The following is a 27,176-nucleotide window of genomic DNA, read 5'->3' as shown; positions in this document are numbered from 1 at the left end:
CCTTTTCTTGATTTTGTTTGAAACTTATGGTAAGCTTCTTAAAATGAAACGTTTCAACTCCTGTATTCATCAGAAAAGGCAGTATTTCAGTTTTTAAAAAGCAAAGAGCTTTTTTTTTGTACAGCCATGCCCTAAGGGTCATCAGTACCTATTTAAACTATCACTGATGAAGTGTATTTGAACATATGTACCCTTTAGACCTACGAAGAAGGAAACGTGGTCACGGGCTGAAAAAGACTAATGTTGGATATTTAATGCAATATTTAGTTAATCCATTATAAGTGGGGAAAATAAACTTAATTTAATTTGTCCACACATTGACCTACATAGGTTTTGCATAAATGTCACAATATTTCTGCGGAAATTTACTATCTCATGACACTTTTTAACTCAAGATAGACCTGTTTTTTGGAACCCACCATTGGGAAGGCTATACAATATGTGTTGTAAGAATCTGTAAGTGTTCTGGAGCATTATGCAGATTTCCATATTTACATTTTCGCGACAACAAACGTATAGTGCCTTCTTTAAATATTGGTCTTAAATCGGTTTTGGAAGTACGTTTTCTGTGCATAAACGAGAACAGATTCGATCAATGCGTATAGGCCTGTATGCCATTCCATGCAAGCTTTTGTTTACCTGGCCCCAGATATCATCCCCGACACACGTATATATTTCACCCAATTTGAAACCCGCATAGAGGAATTGAATCTAATAGGCTTTTGATCAATTTAACTACTATACTTTTTAGTACCTTTGTTAAAAATACTTTTTTAAAAACCTTCGTTAAAATGTTGCCCAACATAGGCGCCATAACATGGTTAAGGGCTCAACACTTGTCAGATAAGTCATAAGTTTTTGACGAGAAATACAATAGGCTTATTAGGGCCAATGCAGCCAATCTGAATACTGACAGATAATACGGCGATATCTGTTTCCTCCTACTTTTATCAAAATGATTATTGTTTAGTGCTTACGTTAATGTCTAAACTGGTTATGGTGTTCACAGAAAATGAAACGTTGTAATATATCACAGATTTTCTGTTTTCCATAAGTAAATGTCAAGAGTTTTCTTGAGTGGTATACTGTTTGCAGACAGTTTCATGAAACTGAACAGAAAGAATGTGGCGATTGACAATGTCATGTATTTCAAGTCACTTTGGTAGGTAGAAGGTGTAATTTTGATCGGTTCCATATTTAGATGAGTGTGTTTTACTACTGTAGTATTTATAACGTATCACTTAATAATCTTTCAATACACATGTTTGAAAGGGGTCTTACCTTTGCCCAGCGGGGTTTGTAAGCATAACGTATGTTTGTACCGAAAATGTTCAGATTTACTTTGACGCCATTGGTTACAAGACAGCAGTTGGTTATGTAAACATTTAATATTTGTGTAAATATGGCGCAATGAAATCCCACGAACATCGCTTATATTTATTTTAATATGGTTGTTATTTGTTTATCCATAGCAAACTGGAATGTTTGCAAACTTTTCATTGTGCACTGTAGATGCAAAGGAAACAACAGATTACAAATGATATAATTGTATAGATTAGTTTTCTTAGAACGTAAACTTTAATGTTAAATTGCTAATCAAATTATCTGCTTCCATAGCAGGGCTGTACAGAAAATGTATGTTATTTAAGGTTGTTTAAACATAATTAAAACCTAGAGAATAATTAATTAGTATTATACAATGGTGAGATCAGAACATGATATTCTTAAGCTTATTATAATAAACATTTATTGCTATACCTACATAATACATATTCTGCATTAAAACTTGTGTTGATAATGGTGATTTGAGCTCTATATACTAACATTTGAGGTATCGCGTGTTTAATGTTTTTTTTGTATGAAAATCAATCAACTTTACTTTTATCAAGACAACCCTGTTTACTTTAAAAGGAAAGTTTTTAAGTCGGATTGATTGTAACGCGTTGAGTTGACAGGCGAGACTTGGTTTCAAACCTGTAATGAGATCTAGCTGATTAAAGCCACTTGTTTATTCACCCTTCCGTTAACTCAACCCATAAACAAGAACAACATAACATTTTATGAATTCACTAGGTATTCGACTGCAATGCTATAATGTAGTTTAAAAATATTAGATAAGTGCTTTAAGTTGAATCGATCAATTTATTTTTTACTAGCAGAGAAAAATGATAGTGATTCTGTAACAGTTATTTTAACACACTCTCTGAACTTTACATTGAGCAGGTTAGGGTCATGGTACAAAAAATATATTAACTTTTTCCATGAAGAACTGTTACGTGCAAAATGCACAAACAAAATGAATACTTTTAAAGACTCTTCCAGACTTAAATGGCCAAAATAACTTCCAATTTTTGTTCCCTATTTGTAACAACGAGTTTTTGTTGATTGATAAACTGCATTGGAGTGTACTCAAGGGGTATTCTTTTTGCAATAACGGAATCTTTAGCTCGTTTAGTTTTACAGTTTTTCTGTAAATTATGTGATGCATTAAAATAGAAAAAATTACCAAAGATTTGAATTGATGTGAATCACGTAGCTTATACTGTATACAGGTGTAGCTTTTAAAAAAAAATCATATGTATGGAGTTTTAGTCGTTATAGTTTCTTGTAACGTTTAAGACGGGCCAATATAACAAACTACAGAAACGACGTTTGTTAAGGACGTCTTTAAAAAAACTGAGTGAATGAAGAATTTCCCCATAGCAACAGGTGTTACTGTATCTCTCATTTTAGGCGGCTATTATAAATTTAGGACTTTGAAGAACCTTGCCTGAAAGGGATGAATACTTTTTTTCTTAGTGCATTTAAGCAGGCAAGGCCATCTTCTATTAACAGAACATACGTTATGTACAAAGTATATACATATATTTACCATACTCTGGTATATGTAATAAATCTGATGTCCAGAGGTTGTGCCCTTTACCCCTCACGATCACTGACTGCAGAGACAGATTAGTCCAGTACGTGTACTAAAAAATTCGGAAAACGATCCATTCTTGAACGTATTTATTGTATTTTTATTATGGAAAAACGACAAAAAACAAACTTTCTATCATTTTCGTTAGGTGGAACTTGGGAATTTAAAAATATAAAGCTTAATCTGGTTCACTTTCTCCCACTACAATGAACACCAAAAAATGTGTGTTCCCAAGTGGTCACTTCCCAAGCAAAGAACCTGCATGGAAAGTAAAAATGCATTACTGTTAACAAGAACGTCATCATTTCGGAGTCTGCATGTTTTGAATGTCTGAATAAATTCAGAAGGCTGGTTTCTAAAACAGGCTGAATAAAAAGGTAGCGCCTGTTTCGCATGAAAAGGAAAAGCTTCTAGCAGCGATAGAATGTTCTAGCACATAGGGATATAATAAAAGAATGAAAATACATAATCTAATAAAAAGTAAAGAAATTATTCAAATCTGTGCACTGCTACAAAGCAGTCAGATCTCCCTTGTCGTTAAGTAAAACGAGAAAATAGATTTTGGCAAGGATTCAACACCCGCCATGTTAAGGCTTTTCATGAGAAGAGAACGCTAGAAGGGCACGCTTTAATATACTGTAGCTGTACAGCATACAATGTAGAAGCTCATTTCGTGAGGGAGCTTGTTTCACGGCATCTGAGTAATGGCGAATGGTTTGAAAGATTAAAAAAATATCATGAAAAACGATCATTCAGACGTTATTGACATGCACATGTGTTGCACTTAATTCTACACAATACACATGTTCCTCCCTAGCTCTTGTTTTAAAGGCGAACCAATGACATCGTCTCGCTCAATGAATGAGGTTAGATTAGCACTGACAGCTGTTGAAACTTTTTCATATAGTCTTATCATTATAATATGTTATAAAGCAGCATTACGCTAGGTGTGTTTTATATTTGGAAATTCACTCAAGGTGTACATTTATATAATTCTTCGCATGTTTTGCGTCTTAGTGTTTAAGTTTTGACTGAAACAACCGTGAAAAGTAGGCCGTCAGTTCCTTATTTACTGCATTTACCGTTGTGCAACAACTATATTGTTCATTTTTCTAACATTTCTGTCTTACGTTTAATTCTTTAATGACAACATATATTTTCTTTATTCACAGGGAAAAGGAAGAACTGAGAAAGGAGGCTCCACCCAGTTCGTTTTTTCCTTTTATTTTTATTTAAATTTCAATTTATTTTTTAATCATTTTTAAATATTGTTTCGGTGATGCCGTCCAACGCTACAGCCACCACTACCACATTCAAAAGTTCAGACTTCGATTATGACGCAGCTGCAAATAAAATGGTAAGAAACAGAGCACTGCTTAGCAGAGCGAAATTAATCAAGACGATGTGTTTATTAATTTCTATGATATACTAAAACGTATCAAACTGTCTTCTTCATTACCATCTCTGTGTTAAAAAGTGGTGCATTGATGGAGAAAGGCACTGCGGGGACGCTGTCTGGTTACAGCTAGCTCACGATCTATGGAGACGCAGTGGAAAGACTGAAACTGCAAAATAATATAAAGGCGTCTCCCAGATCCCACTCTTAATTAAATGGCTCATGGATAATTTGTAATAATGGTTTAAAAAATAAACATGGACATCGTATTTAGTGTTATTCAGTGTAGAAAAAAATGTCAATGCCACTGGACGCCACGTACTGTACTGTTTTTTATAAAGGAGCTTTTTTTTTACATTGAGTGTGGTTTAGAAAAGAATCGTGAAAGAATGCATTTTGTTTTTTATGGTAGCAACAACAGCATGAGACGTGACTAACCTTAAGGCCAAATATTAGTCACGATCTTTTTATACAGTAGGTATTTGTACTGTAGGTACTGGTACTTTCTACCGAATAAATCCAGGGGCCTCTTGAACCGGAATGCTGTCGAGTTTGTTCTTTACACCAATGGGTGGACACTTCGCCCCCTTACGTTTTTTTGTGAGGAAAAGTTCCCGTTTCCTCTCTATATAACAAGCAGCGTCTAATTCATTCTGAGCGTATTTTAATTTCAAAGTTCTATATTTTTAGAAACGATAATATAATTCCTTTATGCTATTTGTGTTGATAAATTTGATAAAAAAAAGATTATCTCTGAAGGTATAATATTTTACGTAGAATTTTCGGTTGTATAGAGTACATACCTAAGTGCAAACAAGGCCAGTTATGCACCTAGCCTTAATTTTGCAGGGTTTAAAGCTGGTATTCTAATAAGGAGACAGTGGTTTTTATATGGTGTTATTTAGATGAAACGTGAAGTGCACTTTGTACAGTAGGTATGTGGATGTCTATGGACTAGATTTGCATTGTCAAGCAGGACTGGCATGTAAGCAGCCATTAAAGGAGCAATAACATGCCAAGAGATGATCGTTAACATTTAAACAGCCGTTGAGTTTTTCTAGTGCCTTAAAATGGCTTGTTGGATCCATCCTCTATTAAGCTGAAAGGTAGTGGTTGACGACAGTCTTTATTAGTATAGGATTTTTTTTTGCAGAAGTATCCGTAAGTATCTTACCTGTAGGAGGGCACTCCTTCAAGTCCACTCAGCACTGAGTTGCTGCACTCTCTGGGCTCATGCTAGTTTACACTGGCTGTTCACTCCACTGTTGAAAGATGCTTGTTGACCATTTTGGCCTTAACAATGGGAAAGGCCAGTCCTGTTCGCATAATTTACAGATTCAAAGGAAGTGGTCTAGTGGTGTACAGTATTTGTAAAATACCTGTTACTGTTTAACCTGCTCTTTCTTTGCAGACGAACAAAGTAGCAACTGCAGATATGAGTATCAGATGAGTTAAAGAATTTTTAACAAATGCTTCTCCAAAGTAGAGGGAGTGTACCATAGTGTACCCATGGTGCTCTGAAAAAGGAAAACAAAAAGAAATGTTACATTTAAGTGTAATAAACATTAGACTTTGCACTTAGACATTAGCTTGGAACAGAATTGCTCTCACTTCAGTCCAAAATTAATACGAAATCAGATTAGCTTGTTTGTTTTAGCTTTTTTTAAAAGTATTTTTTAAGGAGCTATACAGTATTTCACTGAGGCTGTTCCCCATATTCACTGGGTACTCCAGTTTCTTCTCAGTCCAAAGACATACAGGTAGCTTATTTGGTTTCTGGGAAAATTGTATGTGTGTCTGTGTGTGTGCCCTGCGATGGACTGGCATCCTGTGCAGGGTGTACTCTGCCTTGCACCAGTTGCTTGCCAGGGTAGGCTCTGGTTTCCTTGCCATCCTGAATTGGGTAAAGCGATTAGAAAATACATGGATGAGCTATATTATCACTTTCTCTGTGATCACTTTTTCTCTTTCTATATCAATCACAATCTCTGTTCAGCAGTATTTTCACCATTTAAGTTAAATTGTGCAGATCATGACATGTCAAGTACAGATTTTCATTCCTGGTGTCTATGAGGTTTTTTTTTTATCATCTGTTAACAGGCAAATTGCAGCATCGATAGAACTGTGAATAGAAAAATCAGAAACTCCAAAATTCTTCAAAAAGTGTCACAGATTTTTCTTTTCTTCATGCAGAAAAGGGTCATTTTCCTATTACCTGAGAAGGCAAAAACATCTAGAGTAGTTTGTCATGGCGGTGCCTGGCTTGGGACATCAGGACCTGTTAAACTCTCAGTACAGATAATGGTGTATTTCTGGTCTAGGAGGGTGAAATCGCTTGGGATAGATTTGTCTTGTGGCACCACAGTTAAACTTCAGTGCAGGTACCCTGTGAGGTTAAACCTCAGTGAGCCACTAATCCATTATTGAACCGTCTCTTTAGTTCTGAATTATCAAGTGTGTATCGCAAGTGCTTGCTCACAGGTAAATTGGCTGTTATGATTATATGGGGAGTACCTTCACTTTAGTACCATGCATCATGTTAAACTGAATCCACACTGAACACTGTCAAAGGGAGCAATATATTTTAAAACTGGGAATGGGAGCCACTATTTCCTACACAGGAAAGTCTAGAAAGTCTAGTTGTGGGAGTCTAGAATAAACTTCCCCATCTTGTTGTTGAAGCTGATCCCTTGACTTCTTTCAAGAAATGAGTGGATGCGATCTGTGGATCAGTTATCTGTGAACTACAGGATGGGCTGAATGATCACCTGTCGTTTATAGCCCTTCTTTACTGTACTGTATGTCCTTTGGCGATTTTCACTTTTTGCTTTCTTTTAAGATAAAGGTCATACAGCAGCTATTTTAGGGGACTGTGACATCCAGATTAAATTGCCCCATTGAGTTAAAAAACATTACTCTCAAATATTTAATGGTGTTTTAGGTTTGATGGAAAACATTTCAAGATATTGAGTTCTAGTAATTTGTGTAACTAGATTTAGGCACTCCACATTACTTGACCTATTTTCTTTCTGGTAAATGTAGTCTTTGCTCCTGTGTTGCAGCCTTTCAATCACAAAAGTGGAATTTTCTCCTCTTTTTTTATTGGTGTGCTTTTAGGGCATTTTAATGTCATTTTATACATTTGTCACCAACTGATACTATACAGTACTCTGACTTAGTTTTAGAACTATTGTATATGGTAGATGACATAATTCTCTGATCATTTTATTATATAGTATTAAGTTTTTTAGTCAATCTTTCCCTGCTGTAATTAGAGTGAAACTGTAAATGTTTAATGAGGTGTAAGTTAAAAATATTTTTTGCTCAGAAGTTTGCAGATTTCCAACTGCTGTATTGTATTTGGTCCCATTATCAATATAATGCAATTGTCTTACTGTACATACTGTCCTAAAATTACTTTTTTAACCAGATACTGTATGTTAAATAAATGCATGCCGAGACACTGGATGTATTTGTCCGATTTTTTTGTTTTTCAATGTTCAATACTTGAGTTCTTCTTATGATTCCATGGGTATTTCTACATCAGGTATGTTCACACTGGCATACCAGTATTGCTTCATTCAGATTTCAGTTCACCCTGTTCCACAATAGGGTTTGCATGAAACAGCAGGAGGTATTTCTTTCCGGAACAGAGACTCAGAAACCACACAAAGGTGGCAGGCATTTGAGAAATCCTGATGTTATCTTACAGATTTGCTAATGCTGTCAAGGTATCATGATATTATTCAATGTAGTTTAATAAATGTATCAAACATAATCACAAAGTTGTATAGAAATGTGGAATATATACTGTACAAATTCAACTTCATTTATTCTTATGATGTGACTTGATTATTGAACTGTTTTTAGTTCCCTCTTCTCAAGTGCCGAAATGAATTATGGGAAGTTGACAAAGTGGTGGTGATGATGTACAGTAGCATATTGGTTTACACTGCCCACTGAGGACTTTTCTCTATACTGTCTGGAAGCTGTCATGAATGTGTTTACACTGGTAAACATTCTGGAGAGGCCATTCTCCATTCAACCTTGGAGAAGATAAGAAGACATGTTTTGAAAGCATAAACTATAAAACTATTCCAGAAAACATTTGGGAATACTTGTATAAGTCTAGCTGGCATCTTTATGTAATTGAGTTGGGGTTATGGAGACTGCAATGAGAATGGAACTTTGCCTTGTTGCTCTAATCTGACCCTCTGCATTAGATCTGTTGTCAGAATTCAATTTGTGTTCCAAACTCAAACATTTGGAATCTTGGAATTGCGAAACGTCATACAATGAAATATTTCTTTATAAAGGTGTTACCTTTGTTTAGCAAACATAAATATGATTCTCTGTTGCTCCTTAACACAATATGAACCTATCTATGCTAAATGATTGCTTTACAAGTGTAGCTGTGCTTTGAATTTAAAAGACTGTATATGTATTTTTCCTATTCTTTCCTCACATGTAATTAAAAATCCAAGTACTGTTAAAGGTCTTGTGCTAAACTTGATAGATATGGTTTTGTTTTAGATTTGAACCCAATAAATTCACCCAGTCACACAGGAATAGGCTGTCCATTTGTATTCACAGCCAAGTCTAGTTCTGGACCATGCTTAAATTGAGACTACAGTGGGGGGAAAAAGTAAACTTTTGTATTTTTATGTCTTTAGGGTAAACAGTTTATAACACTATGGCAAAGAAAGGGAGCTTTTGTTTTACAGAATTGCCTACAAAGGAAACCTCTTGTAATACATTATTACAAATTTTGTTACTAAAGACAATTTTGTATTTGGACAGTAAAGCATTCTACAACCATAAGTGCTATACAGTTAGAAAGAGTGGCTCAGTGCATCTGGGAAGCAAAAACATAATCTCAATCATGGCCAAACCTCAAGTGGTCACAACAACTCTGAAAAATACTAGTATTGGTAGTATTGCAGGATATTCAGATGGCTTGAACTTCTATTTATTCGGCGTATATATATACCCATGGGGTCATCTTTTTTTTCCTTTCAAAAACCCCTTAGTTTTTATTTGCATTTAACTCTAAAACATTAAAAAGCCACATTTAATGTTTTCTTTGGCCTAAGTTAGTATAGCCAGCTACTAAGCTAAGTCACAAAAATATTAAGTGTCTGAGTCCTCTTAGATTGCAAGCTGAGATTGTGGTGGAAAAACTACACGCTGCTTTAATTTAATCAAAGTAAACATTTGGTTAAAATGCAGATATTAATGAAAATAATATTTTTTGTACAGTATCTTTCAAGTACGTGCACTAATTTTATAAACTATCAATGAAGTGGTTGTACAAGAACAACTAAATGCATTAAAAAGGTAGAAAAATGTAAATAGAGAACTTACTAGTTAATAATTTACTTCAAGTAATCTGTATAACAGAAGTCTTTATCAGAATTTTAAAAAATAACAAATGTTTCTTATGGATATCGGCAAAACGGTTGGTTACCTATAGTCAAATATCTTTCAAATACAATATATCAACCTGTAGTTTACAGGTAGACATTGCATTGTTTGCAAGGGGGTGATACCGTATGAGAATACAAACTTTGTGAGGAGATAAGCTTGTGAGGGGTTGAGCATCACTGTTTTGCACAAGCTGCAGTCTGTTGATATTTTTTAAGTTGTTGGCCAGCAGTGGATTATAGTAGTCAGACTTAGAAACAACAAAGACATGAACATGTTTCTCACCATCAGACATAGACAAGCAGGATCTTATTTGTTCATTGCAAGTTAAATGAAAAAGGGAAGTTTTTAATTTCTAAGCATGAGGTTTAAAGTTTAGACTCATAAAGCACAGCAAGGTTTATGACTAGAGCATTTTGAGTAAATTCAGAATTATCAGGTAACAACCTTAGACATTTAAATTTAACAATCAAATGCTGAGAACTAAATAACATGACACGCTTTCTCAGTATTTAGGACTTAATTTGGATACTTCCAGAATTTAATGTGATAGCATGATTAAAGGATTTTTTTCATCAGCAAAGGTATTATGTTCAATGTTGTATTTCTGAAATATTTGACCTAAGGGTAACATATACAGTAGATTGTAAATAAGAGGGAGCCCAATATAGACCCTTAAGATCCGCCAGTACAAAGAAATGGTGTAGCTAGAATTTCTGAGGACCATTTAATCTATACAAGATTCTTCAGTAATAATTTTGTAAAAGACTTTTAATGCAGAGGGAAACAGAACATATCACAGATAAATATTGTTCTTCTCGCACAGAAAAGGCATGATAGCTGCAGGACAAAAATGTAACCAAAATATAGTCTAGGGACCAAAACAACAAGTGGGCTGTGTTTTAATATTACATTATCCACCCCCAAAACTGAAGTCTTGTAAAAGAGAGGTTTGCAACAGGATCTGAATACACCAACTTAATCTCTAGTGCAGATATATTTGACTTAAATGCAGAAAGTTTCTTTTGAATTTTTTTCACATTTCAGTTGTTGCCTTAGCATCATGAGTAGACAGACAGAAAGAGCTATTAAAGGATGTTAAAAGATGTCTTGAATTATGCAGTTTGCTGCAGTCATGTGCAATTCTGAAAATCCATGAAGCAGCCCTACTGTACATCATGACTGATGTTGTATCCAGGTCTCATGGAATGTGGTAAATCTTGTCAATTTTCATTTGAGTTTGAGATAACAAGCCTGCAGCCTTCACAGATCACATTACTATGCAATGAAGAATTTGGGAGAAATGGTACCCACCATGTTTTCACAGGTGATACACAGTTTAGTATTTCTGACAGTGTAATTAGTCAAATCATGCACAGGCAATGAATCAATGTATAAAGATGTGATTGTAAAATTGCCTCAGAAGGCCCCAGTAAATTAAGATATTGAAAAATAAGTACATCGATTTGGCTTCCCAATGCAAAAAAAAATTGAAAATTGAATGTTTTAAATGTATCTAAAGGATCATAGCAACCAAAGACTGAAATTGTTCCTGTATTGCTGGATAATCCACTGCAGGATTATGCTTGCATGGTAGATCACAACACCAGTGTCAAAATCTCACTTCTTTTTACTTATGGTGTTCTGGCTGTAGCAGAGTATCATTGCGTCTTGAATATAGCTGAATTACCTATGAAACATTTTCTTAAAGGTTATTTAATAATTAAGGGGACATTACACCTGTTACTCAGGGTGGCCTGTCTGACAAAGCATGATTCTATAACTGCAGCTGTCAATTAAAAAACTGTAGTCTCCATGTTTAATTGACCATAAGCTGTTATAGAAATGAAGATGAGTGAGGTACAGTGTGGTCTTAGATTGTATCTGTCCTTTCTCAAAGAGTACTGGAGTTTTTTTTCCCATTTAGCATGAATTTTTTCCCTTGTTGTGCAGTGAATGTGGCTTTCTTTTTTATGTCACTCCATTTTTAATGTAGGAATCATTTTTGCTATTTCAGTATTGTAGGCGTATTTAATAAAAAACATGAATCACTAATTCATGGCAATATGTAACATTATAGAAAGCTAATACACATTTAAACATCACACATTTATTTATTACAGCTCTAAAAAGGGCTTTCTTGGTCAAGCATTATGTTAAAAGCCTGTAAACAATTAAAAAAAGTGTTTCGTTTAGCTTACTTCACGTTACCTTGAATAAAAATAATGTAGCTGACTATGCCTTCTGTACTGCCATGCTAACATCAGCACTTTTATACGCTGTACTGCACTGAGGTGTGTAAGTTGCGTTCTAGGAGATTGAGGTACATGATTTGGTACTGGTTGATTGAGGAAGCTACTTCTTAGTATACTTCTACTATCTGTGTTAGCTTTCCAAATGAAAAGCATGTTCTCAGTACTTGATCTATATAAATGTGAATGATAACCATTTTATCCCACACTTTTTAGTACCTAACCACCACTCCAGCCAGAACACAACTGAGACAAAATATCCCAGGTAGGTGTGTCCCAATTCCTGCTGCAAGACTCTAGTCTTGGCACATTCTTCTTTAAGCATGTTCTTGAATCTCTACAGTGGCTTTCTCTTGATTCCGGAATTGCCTTTTAATACCATTCTTTTGCCTTCCAAGGCTTTAAATGGATTGGAAGCCATTGTGGTCTGCCCCGTACCACTTGTCGTTTGTAAAGTTGTGTCCCCAGTCCTTGCTGTCTTTGTTTTCAGCAAGTCTGTCTCCAAGAGACTATGGTGTTTATGAACCAAGACTTTGGAATGTATGGAAGAAACACTAATAAATCCAACTCCTTGTATGGTTTTGTCTTGCCTCGAACCCCATTTGTTTAAAAACATTTTTTTTATTCCTTTGCTTTTTTGTCTCTTGTTTTAATTTATAGAACTTTGGGATGTCTTCATGACAATGTCTTCATTGCCTTCAGGTACTTTAGAAAATAACACTTGTTAAAACACATTTAAACATCAGTTTAACAATTAAACATCAGTGGACATGCAATTTTCAAGTAATATTGTTAATTGAAGGTGCAGGAAAGTCAAAATGCTGAAACTGTTAATTTTTGCTGAAAGTAATAGGGCCAGATTAAATTGAGACATATTAAATTGAGGAGAATTAGAAGTATTGTAGTGTAAAAGTTGTCAGTGAAATGTGGATGAAAAGCATTTTTCTAAATTTACTGCAGTTTCCATTGTATGACATTCAACACTAATTAAATGTGGTATGTCATACAATTGAAAGGGTAGGGTCTTACAGTATATCTTTAGTTTAAACAGGACAATTACAGGACTGTCAATTGTATTACCTTATTTTGTTATTTGAGTGTTATTTTTCATATGGCCTTTATTTTGGTGATTTGTGTTACATTGACATTGGCTTCAGTTGTGGACTGGGGTGCCTTGTTTGTGGATTTTGCTTTTTTTCCATATTTTTTTTCATTTCATTTCATAGTGACAACAGTATTTTAGTTCCATACCTTTTGATTGACATTGCTAGAATGCGGTCTTAGTGGGCCTGAAGTGGGCTTTAAGAAAGGGTCTTAAGCCCCACTTTTCTGATGATTTTGAGTGTAGTTGGGTAAAGACCAGATTCAGATGCAGTAAGTACTCAGTTCTGACAGCTGGCAGAGTGCTCTATACCTGTTTTTTTATTAGCTTTGTTTTTGTGGAGTTTAACCAAGAGACAATTGCAGAACAACAATAATAATAATAAACTTTATTTTATGTGGCGCCTTTAAAGGTGACTTCTCAAAGTGCTTTACAGAATGACAACAATAAATAAAAAGAATGCACAAGATAAAACACAATTACAATATACAGATGGTTGTGGAAGGTGGTACTAAGTAAAGTAGGAGCAGAGGGGTAAAGAATGGAACCAGTTAAGTAAAGCCTCGTTTATAGAAGAAGGTTTTGAATCTGGATTTGAAGGAGTTTAGAGAAGGTGACTCTCTGATATCCTTGGGGAGAGAGTTCCAGAACTTGGGGGCATAACAGGAGAAGGCCCTGTTGGCCATAGAATGAAGATGGGCTTGGGGGACAGTTAAGAGACCAGAATTAGAAAAGCGAAGGATGTGAGGTGGGGAGTAAGGTGATAATAGTTCAGACAGGTATTGAGGTGCCAAGCCATGCAGAGCCTTATAGGTGAGCATGAGGAGTTTTTAAGTCCACACAGAATGTGACAGGAATCCAGTGCAAGGACTCTAGGATAGGAGTAATGTGAACACTTGCACTAGACCTGATCAGGATTCCGTCTGAATTTTGGACATACTGCAGTTTGTTAAATGTATATTTAGATACCCCTGCGAGTTGAGCATTACAGTAGTCAATTCGGGAAAACACAAATGTGTTGATCAGCTTTTCAGCCACAGTTAGTGATAACACAGGACGTAGTCTAGCAATATTTCTGACTATGCTGCTCATGTGGGTCGAATGTTAAGCCAGAATCGAATATAACCCTAAGGTTTTTCAATTTAGACTGAAGCTCAAGTACAGTACCATCTACAGATAGGGTTACAGCTTTGGCTTTAAAAAGTTGATGGGGGGGATACAATAATAAGCATTACTTCAGTCTTGTCACAGTTAAGATGAAGAAAATTTTGAGTCATCCACGTTTTTATGTCAGAGATGCAATTAGATAGAATAGAGACAGCCACATCAGTGTCAGGTTTGTTATGGATGTGTATTTGAGTATCTTCAGCATAGAAATGATAGCTGAGGCCATGTGATCTTAAAACCTAACCTAAAGTGGAAACATGTAAATGCTAAAGAGCAAGGGGCCCAGTATTGAGCCCTGAGGAACACCAGACTTAAGAAATACCAATTTCAGACATGGCTTGACACCTCAGTACCATTAAGAGAGACAAAGTGACAGCGATCACTTTGAGGTAGGACCAATTGAGAGCAGTGTCGGAAATTCCAAACACAGTCTCAAGATGAGAAAGTAAGATGTCGTGGTCAACAGTGTCAAAAGCAGCATGGAGATCAAGAAGGATGAGTATAGAAAGAGAACCACAATCAGAAGCTATTAGAAGATCATTAGTGACTTTGACCAGGGCAGTTTCTGTGCTGTGAAGTTGACGGAAGCCATATTGGAGGGGTTTGAAAAGGTTATTTGCCATGAGGTGGTTATGTAACTGAAATGTGACAACACGTTCTAGAATTTTTGCAAGAAAGCGTGAGTTGGAGATGGGGCAAAAATTGTTGATATTGTCGAAAGCCATGTTAGGCTTTTTTTGGCATGGGGGTAATGGCAGCAGTTTTGAGGACCGTTGGTACAACGCCAGTGCTCAAGGATTCATTTATAATATCGAGGAAAATAGGACAGAGAGAAGAGAAACAAGACTGAAATAAAGTGGTGGGAATGGGACATAAAATAGATGTGGTGGGTTACATGTGTGTAACTAGTTTATTGAGGGTCCAGAAGAGAGATGTTGGAGAGAAGGGAACCAGAAAAGTTGGATAAGGAGGGAAGAGGTATGGAAATGATATGCGTAGTGGAGAGAATGTGATGCCGGTTGAACTTGAACTTGAGCTTTATTGCCATATGTAACCGGTACTGGTACAATGGAATTCTTACTTACAGAAAGTCTCTCGATTGTAAAACAAGTGTAAAAAACAAAACAAAGTGCAAACAGTGCATCAAGACAATATACAAACAAACAGTAGACAATGTGCAAGTAAACATGTAGACAGTTTGAAGGTAAACAATATAGACGTGTAAACAATGACTGGAGATGTGCAATAGATAAGAAATCATAAAGAGGTAGATGGTGATGGTGTAGGTGTGGTCCAAGGGGGATGGCTAAATGTGTTCGCCAATCTCGCTGCTTGTGGATAGAAGCTATTGAAGAATCTAGTGGTAAGTGTCCGTATGCTCTTGTATCTCTTGCCTGAGCGCAGTGGGGTGAAGAGCTCATGCCCGGGGTGGTGACTGTCCTCTGTGATGGCCAGAATTCTACCACGGCAGCGGTCCTCATAGAGCTGTTTAATCTCGGTGAGACCGCAGCCGATGATATTCTGGGCCATATTGACCATTCTCTGCAGTGCCTTTCTTTCTCGCGAAGAGGTGTTGCCGTACCACACAGTGATCCCGTTGGTGAGGATGCTCTTGATGGTGCAGCGGTAGAAGTTCACCAACACATGTATTGGCATCCCCCATCGCTTGAGGCACCTCAAGAAATAAAGGCGCTGCTGAGCCTTCTTCATGATAGAGTCAGTGTTCACAGTCCAGGTTAGATCTTTAGAGGTGTGAATTCCCAAAAACCTAAAGCTGGTGACTGTTTCCACTTCCGTTCCATCAATACTGAGTGGGCTGTGAGTGTGTGGTCTGTGTCTCCGAAAGTCCACTATTGGCTCTTTCGTTTTATTTATGTTCAAGTCCAGGTTATTGCTATGACACCACCTAAGCAGCTGTATGACTTCATCCCTGTAAGTGGACTCGTCATCATCACTGATCAGTCCTATTATAGTGGTTTCATCTGCAAACTTAATGATGCGGTTGTTGCTGTGTCTTGCTGTGCAGTCGTGATTTAACAGGGAGTACAACCTTGGACTCAGACAGCAGCCTTGTGGGGTTCCATTGCTCAGGGTGAGTGGTGTTGATGTTTTATTGCCTATCCGCACCACCTGTGGTCTCTCGATAAGAAAGTCCAGCAGCCAGTTGCAGACAGAGTTGCACAGACCTAATCCCCTGAGCTTTGTCACCAGTTGACTGGGTATGATGGAATTGAATGCTGAACTGTAGTCCACAAACAGCATTCTCACATACGAGTTCTTAGTGTCCAGGTGTTCCAAGGCTGTATGCAGAGCCAGGAGACAGCATCATCCACTGATCTGTTGTTCTGGTAGGTGAACTGCAAGGGCTCCAGGGACTCTGTGAGGAGTTGATGTGTGACAACACCAGCTTTTCCAGGCATTTCATCACCACAGATGTTAATCTTGGATGTTGTCGATCTTGGAGTTTAAGAAATCTAAGAATGTGTCGCAAGGTTGCGATGAGGCAGGTAATGTGGTGGGGCAGTTTGGCTTTAGCAAACTGTTGATGGTGAAGAAAAGATTACATGTGTATGAATCTTGTTTCAGAAAGGTATACAGGTCTCTCTTGATTGTGGTGCTCGGCCTCTTTGGGTTCAGATCAGCAGAATTACCAGAACGGTGAAATTGCCAGTATCTTAAGTGGGCTTCTGCCAGTGACATTCCTTCCTCACAGTCAGTATGGTGCGGTTCAATACAGTTTATCTTCATATTTTCCATGGTTCTCGGTATGTACTTATCAAACTGAAGACGTGACATGAAAAAGATTCACGGATTATTTTGGATTTAAATATAGCACATTTACAATGTCTTTCATACTTTCGAAGATCTGGACTTTTTTTTGCTAGTAGTAGTACCAGAACAAAACTTTATTATTTTTGTTCATTTGCTAATAAGAGTGTATCTGTGCACTTTAATATACAATTTAGGACTCTTGCAACTCTGGCTTTCTAACCTTCACAATAGGAGAAACCTTTATTTTCTCCCGCGTAGTAATAGATTATGCTTGCCATTAAAATTGCTATTGTAAAGAAGAAGGAATGTTATTTTTGGGAAATGCTATAGATACTGTATTTGGTAAATAGGCTAATGGCCTATATACAGTAAATCCGACAAAATAATAGTTTAATTATTGACACATTGACTGTCTTGTGTACGGTATATCCAATATAATTGATAAAGTGTGTTAAAAAGACTCTTTACTAAAGACTCTCACAATGTGTGAATGTAATAAAAAATACTGCATGTTTTGCTTTGTTTGCTTGAGTGTGACTAGTCCACTAATGTTGGTTTCACATATGAACTTTTAGGTGAGAGACATTATCAAAACTTTACTGATGAGAGAAAGCAAAGAGAATACAAAATGGTCTAGACAGGAGTGTAGCTGCTTGCAGAATTTTGTTTTTGCATGTGTATTTTGTATTTTTTTTTAAGAAATCTTAGCACTTGTACTTGCAGCAAGGTTTTTCTTAAGATCTGTACAGAGTCATGATCTATTAAATTAGGAATTTATGTAAAGGCATTTGAAATCAGTACTAAACAGTTTCCACCTCATCTAATGTGGACTGTATTAGCTTTATAATTGTCAAGCAGACTGCATTCCTTAAGGGGTAGTAGTAGACATGAGATGTTTTAGGGGATCATTAATATCCATTCAGAACTGTAACACTAAACTATTTAATAGTCTTTTTTTCCCTAAATTTACAAGTTCATATTTTAGATCATTTGAGCATGATAATTAATTGTAATTCGGTTCAGACCTCCCTTACCGTGAATATATTACTAGGGACAGGTTATATGTCACCATGGTCAACATGAAGTGTTCACCTCTCTGTTGGCAATTCTTAAATTTACTTGCACCAACACAAAATGCTGACTGTTTCCCTGCTTTCAAATCCCGTTTTAAGGCATTGAGTTATGGCTACAACAAATTTTGGTCAGACAGTGAGGTAATATTGTTTAGTTCTCAACATTAGCTTGAATATGATTCCTTGTAGGAGATTGCTAATAAAGTTGAGGTTAACTCCAGATCTTCACAAGATGTAGTTTAGAGATGGACACAGTATGGATGGATTGCTCCTAATGCATTGTGCCTTTTCATCTCACTTTATTCCTCTGTTCTCATATGAAAATGAACCCCTTGCTGGCATTTTGCAAGCTTTTGAATAGTGTAGTAAAGACATCTACCAAAATAAATATAATGTACTCTAGTATAAAAAATGTTGAGGTGTTACATTTAAACAGCTGCCATTCTTCCTTTGCATTTCCGTCAGAGGAGTTGGGGTTGGGAAGGAGCACCTGGCTTAAATACTATAAGTACTATATACTTAAATACTATATACTATGATTGTTCTGGAAATATTAGAACCCTTTCTATATTGAATACCCTCAACCAAAATAAGGTGTACAAATAAAAGGAATTTCTAGATAACCGTAAGTTTTGAATTGTAAGTTATTTTCTGTGTCGGCATGTTCAACGTGCAAATTCGTCACCATCCATCCCTTTTCAAACCATTGTGGAATGAAGGCCTCTCCTAGATCCCCCACCCCGCCCCATGAATCCCAGTTCAGTTTTTCGCATCTGTTTCACTCGGGCAAAGTTCTTAATTTCATCTTCCCAGATTTCTTCCCATGCCTTCCTTGTGGTGTGAACTGTTTTTCCTGGAATCCACTTTGGAATTTGCTTCATCTGTTCTAATTGTTATGCCTGCAGCCCCTAACCATTTTCAGTTTCTTTGCTCTTTCAATAATGTCAAGAACCCATTTGCTTTCTTGTCCATTTTGTCCATTTTTCTCTTCCATTTGGTTATTTGTACCATAGTTTCTTGTGTTATTTTGTTTGTGGTGTTTAGAATCCAGGTTTTATGTTTGTATATGAGTGCAGATTGTGGAAAGGCTTTCTTCTTGAGGCACCAAAGTTGTTGGCCTTTCTTTCTTATGTTTTGTCCTCTTTTGATTCTTCTTTCTGATTTAAACTTCTAGTTTTCATTGGGCACCGTTGTCACAAATAAATGTTACTGGTTTCATCTTCAAACTCAGTTCAATTGTTTCTAGCTTGACCACAATAAAATGCAACTATATTAAGTGCCCTTATAGTACATGCTCTTGATTTTTCCAACAAAAAGTGATAAAACAGAGTATAAGCATAGTTTGCAATTATTCTAAACCAATCTTCTTGTCCACACACAGGGTTTTTATTGATGCAGTTCATTTCATAACACAAATCTTAAGGTGTTGTTCAATTTTCAAAATGACACAAAACAAGGATTCGAACTTTATCCATGACAATTACCGGATATTTTACTGCAAAATGATGTCCTATTATGCTATTTACCATTGTGAAATGACAGAAAGAAACACAACTTGCTTTTCTATTTAATTTTGGAAGTTAGGGTAACTTACATTTAATAATACATTTTTGTTATTATAAACTTATGGTTGACTGTAGCTGGGCGTTCGTAAATAAGATTCTCTAAAAGAATTGCAGGATACATCACAAACGTAATGCAGTACTGTATGTATGTGCAGATATACAATACAAGAAATACAACATGTAGAAATACAAGAAAAAGACAGCAAAAGAGATGTAGAAAAATAATGCCCTGTGCTTCCATGTGTAATGATTAGATTTACTATTGATAGTTGTTCATGCTTTTATTGATCATTCAGGTTCATTTTGGGTGTATAAAAAATATGGTCCTTATTTTCAATTTGTTTATGTTTTTAGACTTCCATAACCAACTTAAACAAGACTAAAAGTTACTTGGTAGCTTAATATTGTAAATAACTCCAGAGAACAGACAGGTGAAAGAGGATATGCACATGAGACAATGTGGAATAAGACTGAGGCTGCACCTACAGTAAAATGTCAGCATGAAGTAATTATTTTGAAACAAAACCAGGCAAAGATGATACACTATAGTATGCCTGGGCTATGGTGGATGTTGACAGTACTTGAGCCTGCATTGTTCCGAAGAAGGCGAAGGATGATTTTGTAGTAACTTGCTCTATGATTATGGAGAAAATGCCATTTAGTAGGGCTTTCTCATTAGTAAAAGGGCCAGTAAAGCTTTTAATGTATATCGATTACAGCTGTAGATAGTTAAATTTAGAGAAATAATTCAGTCCAAATGAACTGGTACAAATTTATGCCAGATGGTCAAGCTGAGATGTATTACAAAGTGGGATGGTGGAAATGAGATTTTACATTCTTGGGCTATATCTGAAAATGAATAAAATTATATTTTGGGACTGCACTAGTGTCTTCGCTAGGTTGCTGTTTTTTACAGATCTCTTTAGATCAACATAAATGCTTAAGTTCTTTATGGATCACGCTGACTGAGAAAGATTGAAATGTTGTAGTAATGGATTGATTGTAGTAATGGAAAAGAAATCTCCCATCATTTATTGCTGAGTAATTACATTTTTGGATAGAGTTTTGTCAGAAACTGAATTTATCACTTGGCATCCTACTGTACAGTATGTCCCCATAAGTAAGAACTTTGAAAAATGATCTTCTGTTGCTGTACTTAATTTTTCTTTAATTGTATATTTAGCTTTGTTTAAAATGAACATTTTATTTACCCAATGAGGCCATTTTCATGTTTTTTTTTTTTTTGCCCCAGATGCTGTGTTCTGGGAACACTCTTTGATTTGAGACACACTGAGACCTGCCATGTTATACAATAGTTTAGAATGTCATCAAAAACATATTAAAATCATTGCACCTCATTTATGAACAGACCTTTTTGCAAAATTATGATTTCCAACAGTAATTAAGTTATTGGGTGTGTGTAAGTGAAGAAAATAAATCTAGTATACTGCAGCGGTTCACCATACACAGTTTAGTTTTTCTCTAAAACAATATGTGCGGCTGCATTCGAGGCTTTTGCTTATGCTTTGATGTTTGTATTTTACACCTTGACTCATTATGGTCATGAGAGAGGGGATGTACACAAACAGCACCTATTTTGTCGGGGGAACTTCTCCATCCTTAGCAGAATGCAGCAGAGCTCTCGCAGTCTCGTTGCTAAGCAACATGAGTTGCCTGAAATAACCTGGTGCAGACAGAAATGGAGCAATGATATCGACAGTGAAAGGGTTCAGATAAGGGAACAACAAATGGCCAGTCTTCTGCCAATTTCACCTTGTTCTATTGCTCAAGATGGTGGTCTCTGCTCTTCCAGCCCATAAGAAGTCCTATCTGAATGAAGCTGGTTTTTATTTTTGCATTGTTAAATATCTAAACACACGCCTTGCTACCAACTGCTTTTTGTTCAGGAAATTAATTTGTGTCCATACATGTAGCTATTTCCTTTAGCTTACTCTATTTACATGAATGTCTTGGTTTTCTGACAGGCACATATTTTAGGTTAATGTGTAACATTCAATAAAATAACCCAAAGTTCTCATGAGCCAGTGTAAATATTATAAGACCATGGATATGGTTAAGTGAATGCAGATTTAAGTATGGAAAATGTTCCTGTAACAAACCACTTAACCATGCAGTTTTTCATTTAAATGGATTTAAATTACGCTTTCCATATGTTTTTATTTTGTAACATAGTTCTAAGGGTGACGGAACTTGTTGTTTAACTCCTGTCAAAAAAATCATATGTGGTGTTGTGGCTGGTTGATTTACTGGAAAGATTGTTTTACTTTTTAAATTTCTGAATATGTGTGAAAGAGACCCATGACCCTGAATTGGATGAAGCGCTTAGAAACTGGATGGATGTTTAAGAGCGAGCATTTCTATTGGACTGTGTTGGAAAATAATGATACAATCAAGTATAGCAAAGGTGCAGTATAATTTGTTTAAAAAATCATTAAAAACTGAAATACATAAATTAATTTACAATGACAGTACCTACCATAATTAATTAATATTGTAACTTGACAAATGAATCCCTGTTTATGATACTTTTTTGTGACATTGACAATCATGAACATCTTGGAAACTTTTAAGATTTGCAGAACAAGATTTCATAGTGAGAAGTCAATGGAACTGTCTGTTTCATTATCTAGACTTGATTGAAAAATACGGTAACCTGCGTCGTCTTCAGACTGATAAGAAATATATGTTTGAAAATGTATTTGACACATCCAGTAGGTAGATGAATGTCATGAGTCTGCCACCAATGGAAACTCATCAGCGATTAGCAGTTTTCAAATTAGAGATAATGGGATGTTCAAGGGAAATTCTGTAACAGACATGTTTTCACTCTAGATTTGAACAAATAATATGGTGGGACCTTTCTCGCCATACCTGGCGGAAAGAAAATAATATTTCAGTTGCTAGAACGGAAGGGAGAACTTAATGCAATATCTCAGGTTTAGAAACTCTAAACTTCAGAAATTGAATTCAGACACATTGAGGCCTGTTGTGCTATAATTTCAGACATTAATGACATCAAGTGGAAAGACGTACTGAAAAAACACATCATGATGTTTTCTTTTTTGTGTGTTTAGGAGTTTCTTACTGGGTTGATATTTCTGTACATCTGTGTTGATGTAAAATTTAAGTGAGGTAGCCTCTGACTTTATCAGGATACTCTCAATTAGCATGAAGAAAGTTGTCACCTTTGTGGATGACGTTTAACTAACCTAGACTTTTCAGGTAAGAGGAGAGCTCTTTAAAATCTGGCAAGTAAAATAACAGAAGTATTACTTTAGTTTTACTATGCAGCACATTATTAGATCAGTCCCTGCTGTAGTAAAGTTACAGAATTCCCTCACATTCTAATTAACAACCAAAAGTTTCAGGATAATCTTGTATGTTCTCCACTTTGGATTTTGATGCTTACTTTGCGATTCCCAGTTACATAATGTACAGACAAGGCTTGCTACATAAATGTGAAATCTGTTACTTCTTATTGCTCAAGAATTAAATGATTGTGCATCCACATTACAATTTTGTCTAGCAAGAATGTGAAAAATAATTGTGCGTAGACATTTCAGAGGGATTTGGGAAGATTATAATATATATTAAAAACTGCATTGCACTTGCATATAATAATCCCAGAGCACAGATCCTTGCCTTTTTACGTGAAGGGTACGTACTGTGTTACTTTTCATAATTATAATGCAGTAAGTGTAATGGAAAACAATTAAAACAAGAATGTACATAATGTGACAGAATGATCCATAGCTCTGTGTCTTTTTGAAGAATGATCAGATTGACATCTTCAAAGAGTCCAAAATTTGGAAACCAGCTCAGACTAGGAATTGCTTTGTGTGTTGTCAGAGTTGATTTTTACATTTAAAAGGCTGTGTATTTTCTCTGGGTGAGCCCAGCAACGAGGAAATCATTTTTGATGAGACATTTCTATTAAATTGCACATAATGATAATCTTTGTGCAGATTGAATTTTCACTCTTGACAAATTTCAACCTCATTTACTGTATGGGTGATTTTGTGTTATCTTGATAACTGTTGGATGGCACAGTGGCTAGCATTGTTGCCTTGCAGTGCTTAGGCCCTGGATTCAGTTCCTGTGGTGTTCTCTGCATGAAGCTTTCATGTTCTCCCCATATTCACATGGGTTCCCTCCCACAGTCCAAAGGAATGCTGGTAGGTTAATTGGCTTCTGGGAAAATTGGCCCTGGTGTGAGTGGTTGTGATTGTGTCTGTGTGTACCCTGTGATGGACTCACGTCCCATCCAAGGTGTATCCTGTTTTGACTTTCTTTTGTTTCTTCTAGAGTGGAAGATCTGTAGAGCATTGGAATAGTCTCTTGCATGTCTTTCAGTAGCTAGTATATAGGAGTATAATGTGGAATACTCCTCCTTCCTTCTATGAAAGTTGCTCAGTACCCGGTTGAATTATGGCTGTTCAGCTGTCTTTCACGTGGTCTTGAGGGTGGTGTGCAGCAGGATTCCAGCTAAGGAGGCAAATTCGCAGGTTTTCTGAGGTTCTGATTATAAGCGATGTGAGCTAGAACTGCAAGTCTGGACAAGATGACGGCTCTTGTCTGAACTACGTTTCCCAGAAACCTCACTCACCTGGCCAGTTTGAAAAAGAACAATTGGTCAGGTGATGATTTGCAGACCAGCAAAGCAGGCTTCTGGGAGTCCCCATCTAGTAAAACTACTACTACTAGTCGTTCTAGTAGTCGCGTCATGGAATGTGCAGCATTAGTGTTAGAAGCAGCTGTGTGAGGGAATGACAGAGGAAGCAACTGATAGACTGTGCACATTTTCTTGCACAGAAGGGTTATTAGAGCGGGGATGAAGAAGTCTATCTTGACTCTCAGTGTGATTTGAATAGCATGATACCACAACTATTCACAACCTAGAGCTCGCAGGGGAACACACAACATTTAAATGATGTGGATTAATCAAGTTAAGCATGAGAAATAAAAACTGCAATAAAAGAGAGCATTTCTTTTTTCTTATTTCTCCTTTCCGTGCTGGCCAGGTTCATATTATGTCTTGAATAAAGGATGCAATATATTCATATTTAATTGAACAGTTTGTTTGTTTTTATTCAGTTAGATTTGTACTGTTAATTAACTTGGCAGTCATTACATCCTGCAGCCATCCCTCCAGTATCCTCTAGGTCTGACTGTGTGGTGTGGTGAAGAGCTTCCTGGAAACCACAGTGTGCCTAGATTGAATCTGATTTGATCAGTAGTCTTTCCTAATTAATGCTGTTGTATTGATTTTATATGTACCAGCCCATTATTTTGTTGGAATAATAAGTCAGTTATTTGTAAAGAAAGCTTATTATTCTTTTTATGGAATTAATATTTATGGAATGTAATTAATACATTGATAAAAGGATAAAGGCTTAATATTTCTAAATGTAACAATTTCCATTTCAGGTTAAAGGTGGATTCACAATGGATGCTGTTTTCAGATCATAAAAAAATAATTCACAAGTGATTACAATGCCAGGGGGCATCTACTGCAATAACAAGTTGTTCTTACACTTACAAGTGGTAAAAACCATCCTTGTTCTAAAGACTTGTTCCCGTTCAGGGTCATGGGGGAGCTTATTCTGGCAAGCAGAGGGAGCAAGGCAGGGTACACCCTGGATGGAATGCTAATTCATTGCCGGGCAGATGCACAATCACAAACGTCGACACGTACATGCTCACACCTAGAGCCAGTTTTCCCAGAAACCACATAACCTACCAGCATGTGGTAATAACCGGACCTGATCAAATGAGTGATATGAAGTAAGTAGAGCTGTGCTCTTATTTTTTCACTTGCAATCTATAAAAATGAAGATGGACAGTTGTTTACAATGTCAACATGATTACCCTGGATCAAATCTTCGATCTATACAGAATCATTCATGGTTAGAAGATAAGTGAAAGGCAGTGGTTTCATGTTCTTCCTGATGTATTCCACTGAATAGGAATGCAGTATAAGGACAACACAGGGAGAGAGAAGTCTGGTACACCATTGCATTGTGATGTATTTGATGAATGCATTTACTTTAACTATAACTGGTTCTCGGTATTTGTCCTAAGGGACCCCTGTGTCTGCTGGGTTTTATACCAGCCGGGCTCCTGATCGATGGTGCTAATTGGTATTTGTAACTGATATGGATGCTTCTCTCGACTTTTCTTTTCTGCACTCAGGCCTGGGTTTCAAACAGAACAAATTAACTGCACAGGACTCTATGCAGTCTGTCTTTGGCTTGATAATTAGAACTCACTCCCTTATTTCTAACTCAGAATCTCTTGATAGGTGATTTGTTTATGATAATCTAACAGATGGGAATGACAATATCACAGACGCTCTCACAATTACTTTTTTTCTTCTGTTCCAGTCCAGTTGGTCCCATTGTACACCTGAATGAGAGGTGTTCTAAATCTCACTTGTTAGTGCAGGGTTTGAAATAAATTGCAAATGTCATTTAACTTTTTAGGGCTGTAATTTAAAAATAGACCTAAACTTGAAATTGTGTAGCCTCTCTCTGTTGGAGCAAAAAACAGAAGACAAACAGGTCCCTAATAATCAAGATTGAAAACGAGTGTTCTGTTGCAGGGAAACGCATAACTAAAATATTGCTGTAGTAATAATGTATATTATAAAGCACTAATAAAAAAAACAATTTTAAACACTATAAAATAAAAAGTCAAGAAAATATAAGCTAAGTTGTAATTAAAGTACTGTTGTTGGCACTAACTATCGTTACTTCACAACATGTTTTGTCTGCAGAACAAGACACTGGATTGTGAAAAATCATTACTCTCTGCAAAACTGCAAAGAATGAAGGGGCAGGAAAAAAGTAAAAACTTCCATTTTTTTAGCACAATTTGGAGAGTGTAGGGAGGATTATAAATGGCTTTGTTTCACAATCCTGAGAATCCAAGATATTCATTGAAAGAACGTTGGAGTCAACATATACAGTACTACTACCATTACATTGTTATAATTGTCAACTCACAGTACAATATTTGTGTAAAAATGTCATGAAAGGTAGAGAAATGAATCATGACATCAAAATTGTTCACCTTTTAAGTAGAATATCTGAACTTTTAAATAGATAAGGTGATTGAAAACCAGTGAGGACTTAATTATACAGCAGGGCATTTACTGGGGCAATTATGTGAAGTACCATGCTTAAGGGTATACCACTGTGATTCCACAGCCTTCTGGGCTGGGGTCCAAAGCTCTGACCATCACTCCTTGCTGCTGTATACGGTATGTCTCCATCTTGTGTAAAAAGGCCTTACTCCCTAACCTGTATATATGCAGGGGCTGATCTTTTTGCCTGTCACAACTGGCTGTGAACTATGGAAGATGGAGGGTTTGCAACCCAACCCATTGAAATCCCCATTCTCCATCTTCCCTTGAATCAGTGACTTTCTTAAGCACTTTGCTGAAGATATTTTTAAGTGGGGCTTTAGAATCTGCATGGGTCGACTGC

General features: G+C 36.4%; 1 protein-coding gene across 8 annotated transcripts in view; it reads left to right on the top strand.

The window, feature by feature from the left end:
* Nucleotides 1-27,176, top strand: part of LOC148674790 (DNA (cytosine-5)-methyltransferase 3A-like) — a 283,034-nt gene that overhangs the window by 805 nt on the left and 255,053 nt on the right. For all 8 annotated transcript variants that reach the window (XM_088625424.1, XM_088625421.1, XM_088625419.1 and 5 more), the window contains exon 2: nt 4,090-4,274. In XM_088625424.1, the coding sequence (XP_088481550.1) occupies nt 4,197-4,274 (78 nt within the window). In that variant the 5' untranslated portion in view covers nt 4,090-4,196. The remainder of the gene's footprint in view (nt 1-4,089; nt 4,275-27,176) is intronic.

Source organism: Lepisosteus platostomus, chromosome 3 (assembly GCF_059453375.1).
Source record: "Lepisosteus platostomus isolate fLepPlt1 chromosome 3, fLepPlt1.hap1, whole genome shotgun sequence".
In the NCBI taxonomy this organism is placed as follows: domain Eukaryota; kingdom Metazoa; phylum Chordata; class Actinopteri; order Semionotiformes; family Lepisosteidae; genus Lepisosteus; species Lepisosteus platostomus.
Note: the sequence above shows the minus strand (reverse complement) of the source record. Positions and strands in the feature narration are given on the sequence as shown.